Raw genomic sequence first — 15,400 nt, forward strand, 5'->3', positions numbered from 1 at the left:
GAAATTGCAAGTGCTCATAGTAAACCGTGTACGTCCAACAAGATAAGACAAGCTACGGTGCTCACTTTTGTAGTGACTTTTATTAAACTATCAAAGGCTGGCACAATCATTTCCCGTAATTAAATTACCACTAAGATTGGCAAAGCCCTGCTTTCCCGGTCTGAGGATACCAAACCAAACCATTCACAAATTTCTTTCAGCGGTCTTCGGGAACAGCGCTCCATTACCAACTCGCAAACAAATTTAAGGTACAAAACAAATGCACCTTTCTAACCGGCCAGGAAAACAAGTAACCAAGTTCACTTCCCCCGAAGCTACGCGGAATTATATTCCGTTGGAATATCGTCGAGCCCGCAGTTTACCGTGAGACGTTGCTAAGCAACATCACTTCTTCTGGTAGCGCCTTCCGGACGTGAACACTTAGTGTGTTCGGGAATGCTCGGGTTATCTCTGATTGGATAGTAAGAGTCGGGAATTATTCCGAGTGCTTCGGCGAAGATTTGCTGGAAACGGCACTTGTTTTCCAGCCTGACAGGGGAGAGAACTTAAATTTTTTAACTGTCCAACCTATACCCAATTAATACCAAAACAATACAGAATTAACTAGTAAGGATAACCCGCTATAAAGAACAATGTTGCTGTAATATCTTATCGAAAAAAAAACAACTCTTTTTCTTTCTTTTTGTACATAATTAACAATTTCTCGAGGGTAGTTTTTTAAGTCTAGCTATCATTTTTCACAAAAACATGATAGACTGTCAAATAACATGAATTTTTTTCTTTGTTTTTAGAATACCTAATAATTATACAAGAAATTCAAATGAACATCAGTCAAAATAGGTTCTACACAAAAAAATACGAAAAAAAGGCCTTTTGGAAAAATCATTTTTCAGTTTTGAACAAATATATTTTGCATATGTACACAATTTCGACATAATATTATTAGAAAATTTTGTAACATAAATAATTGTTTACTAAATACTTTTTTGGTTTCTAACCTTGTCAAAAGAGTCTATTAATCAAAATCAAACATGAAGTACGGTTTTCACAAGCCAACCGATTCACCTTAACTAGGCTGGTATGAACTGAGGTCAGTCAAAAGAATGATAAGGCCTGGAGGGTAAAGATATCTGTAAAATTTCGCTAGCAGGAAAGGAAAGTGCAACACAGCAGTATTTGAAAATAAAACATTTTGGTGGAAAAATCGTAATGACAAATGACAATTCATGTTTCTCTCCAGGCACCGATGTCAGCATAGAATTTCTCTTCTAGCCCTCCGTATATTTCTTACTGTCCTAACTGGGGGACTTGCATGATGTATTAACTCTTTTAGCCCTGATGTCAACTTAGAACAATTCCTATTTATTGACCCTCAGGTACTTTTGGAGAATATGAAATTTGATCATGTAGCAAGGCCATTTCACCAAATCGATTATTTACCACATCCTTAAGAGTTGGGTGTTTCACTTTGCAACGCAATGTGAAAAGAAGCCGATCAACACTGAGCTTAAAGAATTAAATCTAATGACAAAATTATCCAAATCATCTAAACACAATAAAAAATGTCCCACAATCTGCTGACAACGTGGGCCACAGTTTAACTGTTTGAAACATGGAGTCTATCTAATGTGAACAACCTAAACAACTAAGTGGTCAACAATGGCTGAAAAAAAAAGTTATGATCCTGCCACTTCAGACTGCCTCCGTTCTCCATTCTCTCGTTCTTGAAGGGTGACCAGCTTTTCAAAACAGGCAACGCAAACCCTCACCGGGTCATAAAGCTGTTCTTCAGGTAGTGGTACTCTCTTTTCAGAACACGTCCCACAAAACACAAGGCCACAGTTCCTAAACATTTTTGAAACAAAAGTTAATATGAGTTACTGTAACAGCAACATGGAATCTTTGATTTAAGTGTGCTGCCCTGTTCTCCAAATAATGACCCTATTTTGGACCATTCTCAGACCTGGCAATTTGGACATTTACATCTATATATATATTTTTTTCAAACAAAGTCTTCCGAACCCTCGATTTTTTGAACCTCCTGAAAACTCAAACCAGAAGTTGTTTCCCTCCCTTAAGTCAAACAAACACTGAAATCTTTTCCCCAATTTCTCAAACTACCCAATCTTTCAAACCAGTTTTCATATCCCTTGGAGGTTTGGAAAATCGCAATTTCATGGTACTCCTATTTTCTTCTTTTACTTAAAGTTGAAATGGCCCAACAGCAAGACATAAATAACACAATAACTTTATTTGCTCTCACGGTTTCCTTTTACCTCATGCCCAATTCCAGATCAAAACAGCTTAAAAGCTATACCCTTGAGGTTACACATACCAAATAGCCACCCCCAGCTCTGTTTTGAGTAAGGAGCCCAAGGAGGGTTGCACTGATTCTATGACAGCAAAATCCAACAAAATAATACCTGCAATGATGTTTTCTATTGGCAATCCAAAACTGTGTATCACACTTGGCACAGTTAGTAGCAGCATGGTCTGGGACCCACAGTGTAGGCTGCGCCTCATTCTCATCTACTTGGATCCAGCTTCCCTCATCAGTGCTCCCAAGAGAGAGGGGAGGCTGGTCTCCACTAACATTTGACTCAGGCAAGGAACACTGGAGGTGAAAATAGAGGAACAAAATAAATACACAGATTTTGAAATACACAAGAGTTTCCAAGAAAAACACAAATGTATTGTATGAGGAGAGAACTTCAGTATTGGAGATATATTTCTGCAAATTTTCAGCTGATTCTTTTGATGTGGTTGACAATTTATTTTCATGCATTAAAATAAAGAAGTTGTTAGTTGTTGATTCTACAAGTGGCAGATTAAGCACAGTTTGTTTGCAATGGGGCAACCTTTATAAATAGATAAGGTACATTTTCATCCTTTTCCCTTCAAACATAACGCATCTAACTGGATTTGCTGATTGATAGGTGTTTTTTTGCTTTATGCTGAAGTTAACTAAATACTGATATCTGCAAAGAGAGGTTTGAGCCAATAGTAAGTTGTCCTGAAAGTTCACGACTCTGGAAAATGTCACAACAAATAATCCTATCTTTTTCCTACACACCACTTCATCAGCAAGATCACTGGTCTGTCCTGATGCACCTCCTTCGCCCCCTGTTGCCCGCCTCCTCTGGACATCCAGGAGCTGCCTTTGCAATGACTCTACCTTAGCCTGATGCGCCATTTCAATTTGCCGCAGCCTATCCTGTACTGGGTCGGAAACATGTGTCAATCCATCCACATCCAGGTACCTAGTGAAGAGTTCTGATGAACTAGGCCTTAGTGTTGATGTGCTAGGAAATGCCTCTCGAGCATTGCTTGTTAGTGTTGAGTCACTTGAAGAATTGGATGGTGGAACAGAGGTTTCTGTACACTCTGTCCCTTCTTCATCACAAGGGATATCTTTACTACAGTTTGAATTGTCTAATGTCAAATGATCAGAATTGCAAGTTTCTTGGAAAATTTCCTCACTGGTAGAATTTATTTCTTCAGGTGATGAAACATTCTCTTGCATCTCTTTCAGTGAATTATCAGTTGAGAGCTTTTCAGACAAGGAGGAAGTTTCATTGTCAACAGGAGTTTCTCCTTCGCTTGTGTCTAGAATAACTGTAGCCGTACTGCTTGTCATGCTACTGCTTTCAATTTCTTTGACACTGTCTTCGCATGAAACAACACTTGCCACACAAGACTCTGAAGTGCTAAGATACAAACTTCTAGAATCACAAGCAGCCGAATCACTAACATCCTCTAGCGTTGATGTGCTCCCTGAAAGGTCATTTTGTGAAAAGGAGGTCCTACACTCAGGACAACTCTTAGATTTTAAGTCTCTATCTATATTACCAAATTCTTTCCTACTGTCTTCTTTTTCTTGCTGAATTTTGAAACAGTCTTTGCACATTAGGTTTCCATCAGACTTGGATGCTGTAACGTGAGGGGTGGGTGTGACCTCCTCCTGTTGGTCAATAATGCCATTACCACTAGGGAATACTGGAGAGACAGGAGTAACACAAGCGCTGCTCACAGAGTCCCCATAGTCACTTGTGTCAACATTCTCCAACACAGTCTCAGAATAAGGTGTATGATATGCTAGATACACAGATGACCATAGCTGTAGACAACGAGGTTGACAGGAGGCCTGGAGAACCTAAGACAAAAGACAACAAGGTGTAATATCCCAATGATAGTACAGTCATCATTTTGAAACACCAGACAAATAATCTCTGTGCAACGTCCTCCCTTTATGTCCCCTGGTTATTTGCAGTGACTGAAGAAGTTCTTATTAATGTTAAAATCTTTCCATGATTTCTTGCACTTGCCACCCAAAATGAAATCTTGCTATTGGCACCTTATGACTAACCATGCCCTTGCAAATGATACTATTATTCTGCTCCACTAAAACGGGGAATAGATAATGGCATTTCCTTGAGGCAGTAAGAACATAACTACTTTAAATTCAAACAACTGTCTAAGCCCTACCTGTTCAGATGACGAGGAATACAAGTAATTTTTGAACTCTTTTCTTCTCAGCTTTAACAAAGACCACACAGAGAACGTGCGCTTTACAATGTTTGCCTTGAGACGTTCACTTTCACTGTTGCAAAGGAAAGTTCCAAACAGGCAGGAATATACATGTTGGGCCAATTTCACCTGTTAAAAAAAAATAGACTTTTAAATTTCCGTGGAAAGACTTAATCCAAAACTGGGTTGACAGTCCAAACCTGTGTTACCAGAACTAGAAGACTTTAATTGCCAAATTGCAAATATTTCCAAACACTTGAAGTTCCTCAAATATCTCTCTTCTTAGCATTTGCAATGTGGTCAACACAGTTTTCCATACATGTTTCAGGGCAGGAAAAATAAATTGAAATCCACTTGCCCAGTGGGCCAGTAAATTTCAGTTTTCACCTTACCCTAATCAAATATTACTTACCCACGTGGTGGCCAGTATAGCAATCAGAGGGCAAACGCGAACAAAGTATGCTAGGATTCCTAACTAATCCATGCTTTCAACTCAATGGTTAACTAATCATGCAGTCTTAAGTTTTGAAATAGCTCCTGACTGTAAATTATCATTTATTAAGCTGACATTTTCATTTACACTAACAAGACTACTGAGGCTGATTTCGCTTGCCCACCAGGCCACTGAACTTCTATTTTCACTTGCCCAAGAGCAAAATTTACTTGCCCTGGGCAATTGGACCTGGGTTTTTTTCCTGCCCTACATGTTTGATATATTACTTCAATATTGCCAAGTGTCATCTTACCAAAAAGGTTTCATTGAACTCAAAGGAGCAAGGAAACTGCCTGGTGAGTTGGTGAACACAGTCGAGCCACTGAAGAAATACTGGACATCTCTGGTTTTCGTCATGATTCTGCCCGTGACCACACCTATCGGCAAAACGATGACCAAACTCCAACCACTCACGTGTCACCAATACTTGGAAGCCCTATCAGGAAACAACAACGAAAACATTCTATGGGAAAATTCTTGCATGAAAAGTGAAACCCATGTTGAATTTAGAAGGAAAGAATCACATTTCACAAACTGTTACAAAACAAGGAATTCAGTGTTGGCTTCAAAGCCAACTTGAATGTGGAGGTTATAAATCAAGTAATTTACCCTCAGTTGAGTGTCGTAAAACCAAAACCAAACAAATAAGACTATTCAACCAGTCTCAAACCAAAGTAAAACGAACACCAATGTAATTACCTGATTACTTTCAACGCTCAATTGAAAACTTTTTTATTTATTTATTTATTTATTTATTTTTGAAACATGCTCTAACATCACTAATTAGAAAATAAATTGCAGTCTTAGTAACAAAGAAGTACACAATGATGAGTTCCACTGTTTATGGGTTACCGCCCTACAGTAAACCAGGTGATTCATAAACAATATCTTGTACATTATTATTCTCGTACCTCAATTGTCCTGTAGTATGGGTCCAACATCAGCTCTGCCAGGGCAACAATCTGAGTTGTTCTGTCCCAGCCATCACTGCAGTGAACCACCACAGGTCTCTGCTCCTTATCAATGGCATTTACCACAATGTTGGTTGCCTTCAGTAACAGTGAAATATTGTGAAGCCAATTGGTCTTCTCCAAACTGGACCACCAACTAAGTAAACCACAAATTTATATTTCTGTTAAATTTATGACTAAGAAGGTAAGGAAAACACCTTTTAGGTATTAGGGAAAACTTAAAACTCTTAACTAGTGTGGACTCCGAGGCTTGGAGGCCTCATGGTCAGTATGCACAACTCTGGATTGAGTGATCCAGGTTTGAACCCTGGCTGGGGTCACTGCATTGTGTTCTTGAGCGGACACTTTACTCTCCTGGGGCCTCCCTCCACCCACATATATAAATGGGTACTCAGTCTTGCAATTTTAACGCTGGGAGGTAGCCCCGTGATGGACTAGCATCCCATCCAGGGCTGTATATAAGGGCTGTAAACTGTAACACCTGTTGCTGCTGAGTATGTTTGATGGACCCTTGATGTTACGGGTGAACAGGCAAGTATTTGATACAATTCACCCATAATGTAACAAGTTTGCTATGGGTGTGAAGATCAAGGCTACAGGTGAATTAAAACTTAATGACAGCCCTGCCATCCAGGGTGAGTACTCTTAATCCTTTCATGCTACAGAAACCAGAGATAAGCGCTGCCCTGATGGGCCACTTGGCTTGCATGAAGACTCAACCTTCTACCTAATACTTACTTAGGTGCATCCCTCAGACCAGAACACAATGTTCTCAGACTATGGAAGCTCTTCCTTATAGCATGGATGTTTGCTAGGTTCATAAACAACACTTCACAGCCTGGGTAATACTCTGATAGACAAAACAAGAAATGTCTTACACTAATTCCACTTGAGAAAAACATAAATTATATCCCCGAGTCTCCAATGCACCAAGAAGACAAAGGGTTCAGAGGGCTAGGAAAAAATTCCAATCCAGTTGTCCGGGACAAGTAGATTATCCTACCAGGCAAGTTACTTTTCATTCTCACTTCCCCGATGGGCAAGGGCCCAGGCAAGTTGTCTGCTAACTAAATAACAAATACAATAAGTTCAGACTTGTCCAGGCAAGAAAAATTCCAGATCTGCTTATCTGAATTGGGAGAGCTGGAATTCATTTTTTCCCCAACCCTCAGTTCATGTCCAAAACATTTAATAATTTTGGCCATCACACTGATAATAAACTAAGGACTTTCAGTTTTCTGCAGACATAGCGTGACTCTGAAATCACAAGATAGAGTCAATTGTCATATCAAAGATCAACAAACCAACTTACCTTCACACTCGCAACCTCCCCCTTTGGCCCTATTGACCACAGCAGCAGAGTAGGCCCTAGCATCTACAACCAGAACTTTGCGTTGTTCCACAGCACCACTCTTTGATGATGCTTTCTTATTCTCATCATCATTATCACTACCATCCTGGATTATATCCCCATTAGGAATGGCATCCATGTGGCCATTTTTGTGATAATTTTTGTGGCCCATCTCCCTCAGAAGTTGCTTCTTAAGGGAAGCAGACACAGAGTCCATTGCACAGGCTGTTCCTATTGCGTGTAGAAGGTTTTCATCCTCCTGACTGCGCCAGCCAAGCCAGCCCACCTCGGGTTGACTACAACGTGCTATTACTGCTCCATTGGTCATGTGCCTATGTACGGACAAAGAAGTTAAGAAATTGCGATGTTACTTGAAATTAGAAGCTGATGACCAAAGGATTTATTCTCTATGTATTTTATTACCTCCACACAACAGATGGAAATCTTCCTGAAGTCCTGAACTTTACCACAGCCTCCATCTCATTGTCTGAAATCATGGCTGGCACAATGTGAAGTTTGGGATAGGTGGAGCATAACCTAAAAGACAAGAAAATTAAAACAAGTGCGACAAGGGGAGTTGAGGCTACCTAAGAATAGTGTGCTGGACTTCAGCTAAGCTCTGGGTTTGAGTTCTGGCCAGGGTCGCTGTGTTGTGTTCTATGGCAAGACAATACCACAAGGCTTATCCTACAAAGATGGGGGGTGGGGGAGGGGGGAGGGTAATAATGGTTTCATAGTGCACTAAGCGGCAAAATATATAGCAAAATCTTCACTTTATAAATGGCTTTGTGTATTAAGCCACAACGATAAAATGAGAAACTAAACAAACCAAAAAAAAATGACATAATGTCACCATTAAACTTACCTAAAGTTGGAGTTTATGTCTGTGATCCTCCAGGCATCATGGAGATTATCAAAACCCATTCTCCTAACCTCCGACATGAATGAATATTGCACTGCATCTGTAAAAAATATCATATTTATTTAATATGGAAAAACTACACAACTCTGATTTTGGGGGTGATAGTAACAGCATCCTTTAGTCACAATTAAGCCTGGTTTTAATATGTCAAGAAAGTTCAAGGGAATGGGAATTTCTGATGTCTCCAGTCATCTTAACTACTCAGGTATAAAATAATCTAGGAATACAAAGCGTTTAGAACTATTTTCAAGGCTGTTGCCTAAGAAAATTTTTAAGGAGCCCTTTGGGCTCCTTCCACCAAAAGTTGGGAGCCCAAGCCACCTTTTTAGGAGCCCAGATAAAATTCTCTGTGGTCAATCCGGGGGGGGGGGGGGGGGGGTTTGGTTGGTGAGTTTGAGGAAGATGAGGAGGGTTAATTGTGGAAATTTTGGGGAGGGGTCCTGGGGCAGAGATTTTTTCATGAGACACTGATATGGTCTAATATCAATCAAATTTGACAAATAAAGCATTCAGCAAAGTGATCAGGTCATGACTGAGAAAGAATACTATTTATGGTCAAACTCAATAATTGGTGTATCCATGCAAGTGCTGCAGCTTTTTTTTTTATAAAAATTTATATTGCTGCTTTTGTTTTTGAGTTTTGCAATTCTATTTTAAAAAGACGAAATATGTTGTACAAATCATGAAATGCAAGCTGCAAATGAAAGAGGCATTGGAGGGGGGGGGGGGGGTGAATTTGGCCTCACTGAAATGTGCGTTCCTTCCCCGGGCTTGGGACATTAGTATAAACTAAAGGTGATTTTGAGGCAGCATTACAGCAATATTGGCCACTTCTTTGGAGAAAATAAATTCTTGTATATTGGGCGGAGTCGCGACAATTCATTTAATAATTTAAAATATAGAACCCTAGTATGCAAAGAGAATTGCAATGATGTGTTCTTTTTGCTGGCTAGTTACTCAAATTATCCTTTCAAAACCTAAAGAAATTCATTCAGTACATCTAAGTGAAGTTTTCTTAAGTATCGGACAAATATTTAGACGCATTTATCTTTTTTCAACTGTAAACGTCAGCAGGATCATCACTCCAATTCCAAAAATATTAGTTATCAAAGTAGTTATTTTGCAACTCGGAATCAGCAAGGCATCAACAGAGACACAATTCATTGGCATACATGATGTACATTTATTCAATACTGAGCTTGCAATGCATTATAGGGCGATTTTCAAAGATTGCTGTTTTCGGTTGTTTTGTGAGCGGAGAGAGACTTTGTTGCCGTGTTTTTGACCAGATTTCTCGCGATAAAAGCAAAACAGGACCAGAGTAGCTGTTGTTTTCCGTTTAATTTATTGTGTGAATGATTCTTTGACTGATTTCATGAGAAGATTGAAGTCAGTGGACAGATTACATGGGAATGAAAACTTCATGTTTAGGTGCCCACTCGGGCTCCTCGAACAAAACTTTAGTCGCCCGCACTCGTAACTTAGGCGCCTCAGGCGACCGGGTGCCCGTTAGGCAGCAGCCTTGATTTTACAGACAAATCCCAGATTTCTGTATTGGTTGGCAATCATTCTTGACTTCTGAAAACATGATAGATTATTCATAATTGTCTGGAATGACTGTAATATTTATTTATTATCACGGAACAAATTTTCAAGTCTACAAACAATTTTTGACTTGCATCTTTCCATCATCATTTCCAACAGAATCCAATGATCACTTAAGTCTAATTATTAGGAATACATAAGGATACTCAGACATCAACAACAATTCCATTAATCACTGAGAAACTGGAGAATTTAATTTGGGGGATTTTCCACATTTCTTCAGCATAGTCTTCTTGAAGACAAAATATCTAACACATTAACTGCAAAAAAAAATTGTGGATGTTTTAATTTGGACAACAATTTTGGACACTTTGACGAAACATAGCTAACAAAAGTAAATTTACGCCTACAAAACATGGATTAGACCAAGACATTATCTGTGAATGACAGTTTAACTGCACCCTCAAGGTTATAGCAATACACTGACATATCTCAATTAAAGCAGTGTCTCGACCAGAGTTTGCTCCATAAAGGAGACTATGAGCTTTGGAGCTACTTTAAAATTATCTATTGTAATGTAAAAATATTTCGGACGCTTAAAAATGTTGGACGGTTTTATTTTTTAGACACTTTTTTTTCCCGAAATTAAAATCGTTCAATTTTGTTTTTCAAGTTATGTAAGTATGTTTCCTACCAACCTCTTTGACAGAAGGTGGTAAATTCACCCTCTTGTACTGAGTTAGACTGCTTTGAGTCCAAGCACCAAGCATGGAAAGCAAAAGCAAAAAGATCTTCAAGGCGTGAGATGGGGGAAATGCAGAGGATCAGACGGTGATAACAATTCAAGCACTGCTCACTGTTGTCAAATAGAATCCTGAAGAACATACAACGAGATAACAATGAAATTCAAGTATAAAATATGTCAATAAATATTTACAATTCCATGTTAAAGTGGATCTCTGGGTATGAAGGACTTGTTAAATTAGGTACAGAGAATCTAAATATAGCCCTGATCATCTCATGGAAGAACTGCTGACTAAAAACCAAAACCAAAATTACCAAAAATAGTTACGAGTAATTTCCAGGAGGATCTTGGGACATAAAGATTATTTAACCAAATTGTAATTTTTTTCCTCATTATTTGTAAATTATTTGTAGTTTAGTATCCAAATTCATTTTAATCATTTGAAGAATTTAATTACCCACCTAAATGATCTAGCATCTTTACAGTTGATATCCATCAAGAAAAGATCCTTCATTTCCACAGACTCTATTAAACGCAAAGGGACCTGGCAAGGAGAAAGAGTGTGTAACAAAAAGATGCATTAACCCATTGACGCCTGAATGAAATTGCCCGCGACCCACTCCTAATTCCCTGGCGTTTTTTGGAATATTTTTGAGCGAGCGAAAGCACAAAAATAAACCATATGCGCAGTAACCACAGACACAAGATCAGGTTTCAAGACATCGTTTATTTAAAGTTGAATAACTGAAGGGTCAAAATATTAAAAAATATTAGCAAAAAGAACTCAACCTAATGTGTAAAACTGATGAGAAAACAAGAAATTATATTATTTCTTTACCGCGCGACAAAATGTCCCACAGAAGCTGAGAAAATTGACTTTGCGAAAATGAGTTAATTATTGACTTCGGAGGACAAAAACGAACCAAATACACCAGAATTGAATTTCTTGTATTATAACGGCTAACATTTCAGAAAACAACAAAAAATAAAAGCGAAGAACTCGTGTAAAAATCAATCTGAAAACAAGAAATCAAGTAATTTCTTCGCCGCGCGACGAAAATATTACGGCGCTGCGAAAGAAAGATGAAAGTCGTAAATCAAAAACACGACAAAAACAAGCGAATTATTTTGAGATCAGTCGTATTTCAACTGTGTTAAATCAGTGGCCATTTAGTTCTTTTCTCAGCGGTTCTGTAGTAGCTGAAAAAGACTTTAAAAAATATTTGAACGAAGCGAAAAAACTAAATAAACAAAGCGCCTGAAGGTCGCCGTAAATTAAATATGCAGAAATCCAGCGTGCAAGTTACTGTTCACTTTTAAAACCTAAAATTCCCAAATACAGGGAACCAAATGAAAGAAATGCGAAAGGAAGTTCAATAACAATAAATTTTTATTCACGCTGAGACGAAGAAACCTATTTAAAAGTAAAAAATTGTTCAAAATCTCGCAGACGTGCGTCGCTGCATGACCGCATGTTCAAATTATTCTTCACGCTAACGCGAAAGCTTGAGTTTCTGCCGACCGCTTTTGCAGTCATTTTAACGCCCGTGGCTTTACCAATCGTTCCAAAAGTTGAAATCAACTTCGAAGTAATAATGTACATTACCATTTTTGTTTCTGAAGTCCGAAAAGCCGCTTTAAACCTGCGATCTGTCGTCGAAACTTACTTGAAAGCGCTCCGATCTTCATGTTTTCTCGGCGGTTGTAGGAAGAAAAACTTCTTCACCAGAAAGTTTTGAGGACTCTGTACTCCTTGATCCTCCATTCTGAGGCCACCTGAACATTGATTTGTATTTTTCTTTTCTGTTTTAAAGCCCAAAACAATAATTTATCCGTCTTAGGAATGAAAACAAGACCTTGGAAGTTTTTTAGATTTGGCCCGCAACGCGCCATGATTACCTGCACTTTTCGAGCGCGCGATTTTAAGAAGAAAAACCGTCTTTCTAGGACCCCTAAAGTCCTCTAAAAATATGCTCAGAAAGTCCATTCTGATTGGTTTATTTGTCCTCAAGAACAATAGAACAATAGGAGAACCAAAAAGTCTTCAGGGAGGGTAGGAAAGGCAATTGTCTCCATGTGCTTTTTTTCGGGCGGTTACGGGCGGCACAGGGAAATGGAGGAGTTTTTCGCACGGGCGGTTACGGGCGGCACAGGCGTCAATGGGTTAATAATAGATATTTTCCAAAAAAAAATTAAATATTTCATAAATGATATTAAACATAGTTTAATGGAAGGTTCCATTAAATTCCAAGTCATTCACAGTAAAAATTACAGGTACTAAAAAATCCTTACTGATATGGTCCATTGAAATAATTGTGCTAAACTTACATTCACAAATGAATCGTTAAAGCGAATGAAGAGACGAAAGTTTGAAAGGGCAAGAATGGCATCAGATGTCCTTTCAAGATATTCGACACTTTCACCACAGAGCTCAGGAAATGGCACCTGGGCAGAATCGTCTTCTAGAGAAAAAAAACATATTGATGAATTATGAAAATACCATACCACCAACTAAAAGAAGTTATGGCTAGCTGTCTTTTTGAGTACTGAGTGCACTGTTGTGGCTGCTAGCATAAACATGGAATTCATATTCTGGAAAAAAGCCAAGACCTCTGTTTTGCAAAAACAAAGCACACTCTTCAGTGCTGTGATCTAAAGTTTTCGGTCAGCTGTTGCCTTGCCTTTGGGTGAATTATATCAACAATGGGCAAGTTCACCCATAACTTCAAGAGCCCCCAAGTCTTTATATGCTCAGCTGCAAAAAGTGTTACATATGACCCATTAATGCCTCCCTGAACCAGGTGGTATTCAAACTGTCTGCATTGAAGAATGGAAGAAAAAGTTGACCTTCAATATGCAGTATTTTCGAAATTATGGAGACGAAAAAATCCTCAGATGCAAAATGCTTCCCAAAATATAAGCCAAACATTTTTGAAATGTAAGAAATGTTCCTTCCAATATAATCCCACTACGTCTGTCTCCAAAGAAATAAGCTCACCAAAAATGCCCTCTTTACACAATATAAGGCCCACAGTTCATCATTAAATTGTGATGTGCATAAAGTTAATTTGCATGTTAATGATATGAATCAAAGGTTTGCATTCTGAAGTGCAAGATTTCCGTATGTCGCCAGAATAAAGGATACAGAATAAACAAGCTGTCAAAAACTAATGGCTGCAATTTTGATTGATAGAACTCATGCCAACTCAGCATAAATTTCCTAGTGCGGAAATAGGTGACAATGATATCAACCCTACATATCAATACTACATTTTGAAGTTTTTCAGAGTAATATCTTTCATTATTTAATTATTTTGAGTATACCATGGCTAGATTAAATGGTGACGAGCACAGCTGAGTTAGGCAGTGGGCAGCAGTGTCACACTGAATAAATCTTCTTTACTTATGGAAAGTGAGTTGCTTAGATGTTAGAAGTATAAGTTATTAGTTCTCAAGCCAGCTGTTGATACTGGATATAGTTTTAGATCTGATGAGCTACTGAATTGCCATCTTTAACACTAGTAAATAATTAAGCAATAAATGCCAATGGGTTTGCAAACACACCTCAGCACAACAATTACTGATGAAATTTTGTATCAAATAATTCAATATTTGTTCCCCTGGAAAAAATTAGCTTTCAATTTTACCAAGCAATTCAAGAACTCCAAGCAAGAGCGGAAAGCGAAAACAAAGCAACCCAATCACAAAATCGAAATATAACCTTTGTTATCGAGGAAATAAAACAACGGACGACCTCTCAACAAAGTTAATTAATACTATTAAAGGTCTATCAAAATGAAGTTCTTATGTTTGAATTCACCATTTTATACAAGAGAAGATTCAGTTCTAAACTGATACAACACGACGTGCCCCTTTAATTCATTCCCAAAAGTACTCGCATGAAATCCAAGCGATGCTTTATACATCGTCGTAATATTGATGGCCATTAATTTTGACAGCATTCAGAACGATTGATGACTCCATAATAATTTCAGCTAGACTACACTAGATAATGATAATAACTTGTCTGAGAGGCCAGAATGATTTCAATGGCAGGGCAAATAAATGTTCCGAGTTTAATCCGGTTCAAGCTGGTTGCTACTGTCAAGAGAATTGAGATAAAACTTAAATCGCTGATAGCACGTCTCCGATAAGCTTCTTGTTTATTTTATGCAGAAATTCGCGTGTACCCAGGTTTACAATGTTATAACACACTATTCTTCATGAATTCGTAAAACCTTCCGTGCAGATGAAAAACAAACTATTTCTCAACCTTCGATTGTAGTGACACAGCGTGAAACTTGGCACTGACCTGAAGCAAGCGTCTTCTTCGGGAAGAGTTCACTTGCTTGCACGTAAACCATGCTGGAAGGCTGTTCGACCTCCTGAAAATCGTAAGCGGAAACGATTGTCACAAAAATTAAAAACAGTCAACTTATTTCATCACCCAATGAATATAGCAAACTAGCGTCATTTACGAAGTTCTTACCGTCGTCATTTCATGAACTGGCGCCCTAAGATAACGCTTCAAGATAGAACTAAAGAAGTACACGCAAAGCGATGTCCCTCTGCGTTGCAGAAGCTTGGAAGATGATTACTTCTCCGTCAAATCCGCGTCCCAAAATCTAGGGAGTAGAGAAAACTGTTAACGCTAAAAAGGTGGCCTACACATGCCCTAGGCCTGGTAGTCGCTGGCAACAGCGGTCCAAGACTGATTCATGCATGAATAAATCGCAAAACGCTAAATCGCATAGCATACCTCTTCCAACTTTACGATGGAAGGTGTGGACGTCAACAGAACAAGAAATGAAAATAAATGATGTCATGCAGTCTCCTGCCATCCCAT

At 38.6% G+C, this 15,400-nt stretch overlaps 1 protein-coding gene across 2 annotated transcripts; it reads right to left on the reverse strand.

Annotated features, from left to right (window-relative positions):
• Nucleotides 1–941: 941 nt before the first annotated feature.
• Nucleotides 942–15,391, reverse strand: LOC145463587 (phosphatidylinositol-3,5-bisphosphate 3-phosphatase MTMR3-like). 2 transcript variants are annotated; one of them, XM_081447355.1, is made up of 16 exons: nucleotides 15,314–15,391; nucleotides 15,044–15,179; nucleotides 14,867–14,939; nucleotides 12,883–13,013; nucleotides 11,016–11,098; nucleotides 10,508–10,683; nucleotides 8,208–8,304; nucleotides 7,766–7,879; nucleotides 7,304–7,674; nucleotides 6,730–6,841; nucleotides 5,932–6,127; nucleotides 5,274–5,456; nucleotides 4,486–4,656; nucleotides 3,074–4,153; nucleotides 2,424–2,614; nucleotides 942–1,845 (listed from the first exon to the last, which is right to left on the reverse strand). In XM_081447355.1, exons 2-16 carry the CDS (start codon nucleotides 15,050–15,052, stop codon nucleotides 1,677–1,679), a joined length of 3,156 nt encoding a protein of 1,051 aa, XP_081303481.1. In that variant the 5' UTR covers nucleotides 15,053–15,179; nucleotides 15,314–15,391; the 3' UTR covers nucleotides 942–1,676. The 2 variants fall into 2 exon arrangements, with proteins under 2 accessions (XP_081303481.1, XP_081303480.1); XM_081447354.1 differs by having other exon boundaries at nucleotides 12,883–13,016.
• Nucleotides 15,392–15,400: the final 9 nt, after the last annotated feature.

This window comes from Orbicella franksi, chromosome 12 (assembly GCF_964199315.1).
Source record: "Orbicella franksi chromosome 12, jaOrbFran1.1, whole genome shotgun sequence".
In the NCBI taxonomy this organism is placed as follows: Eukaryota; Metazoa; Cnidaria; class Anthozoa; order Scleractinia; family Merulinidae; genus Orbicella; species Orbicella franksi.

Bases quoted from the DNA above. Each gene is read 5' to 3' on its own strand.
- LOC145463587 (XM_081447354.1), bottom strand. The intron at 7,675-7,765 runs GTAATAAAATAC...GTCCGTACATAG, and splicing joins TTTCCATCTGTTGTGTGGAG to GCACATGACCAATGGAGCAG. The intron at 6,128-6,729 runs GTAAGTATTAGG...TGGTTTACTTAG, and splicing joins GGTCTGAGGGATGCACCTAA to TTGGTGGTCCAGTTTGGAGA.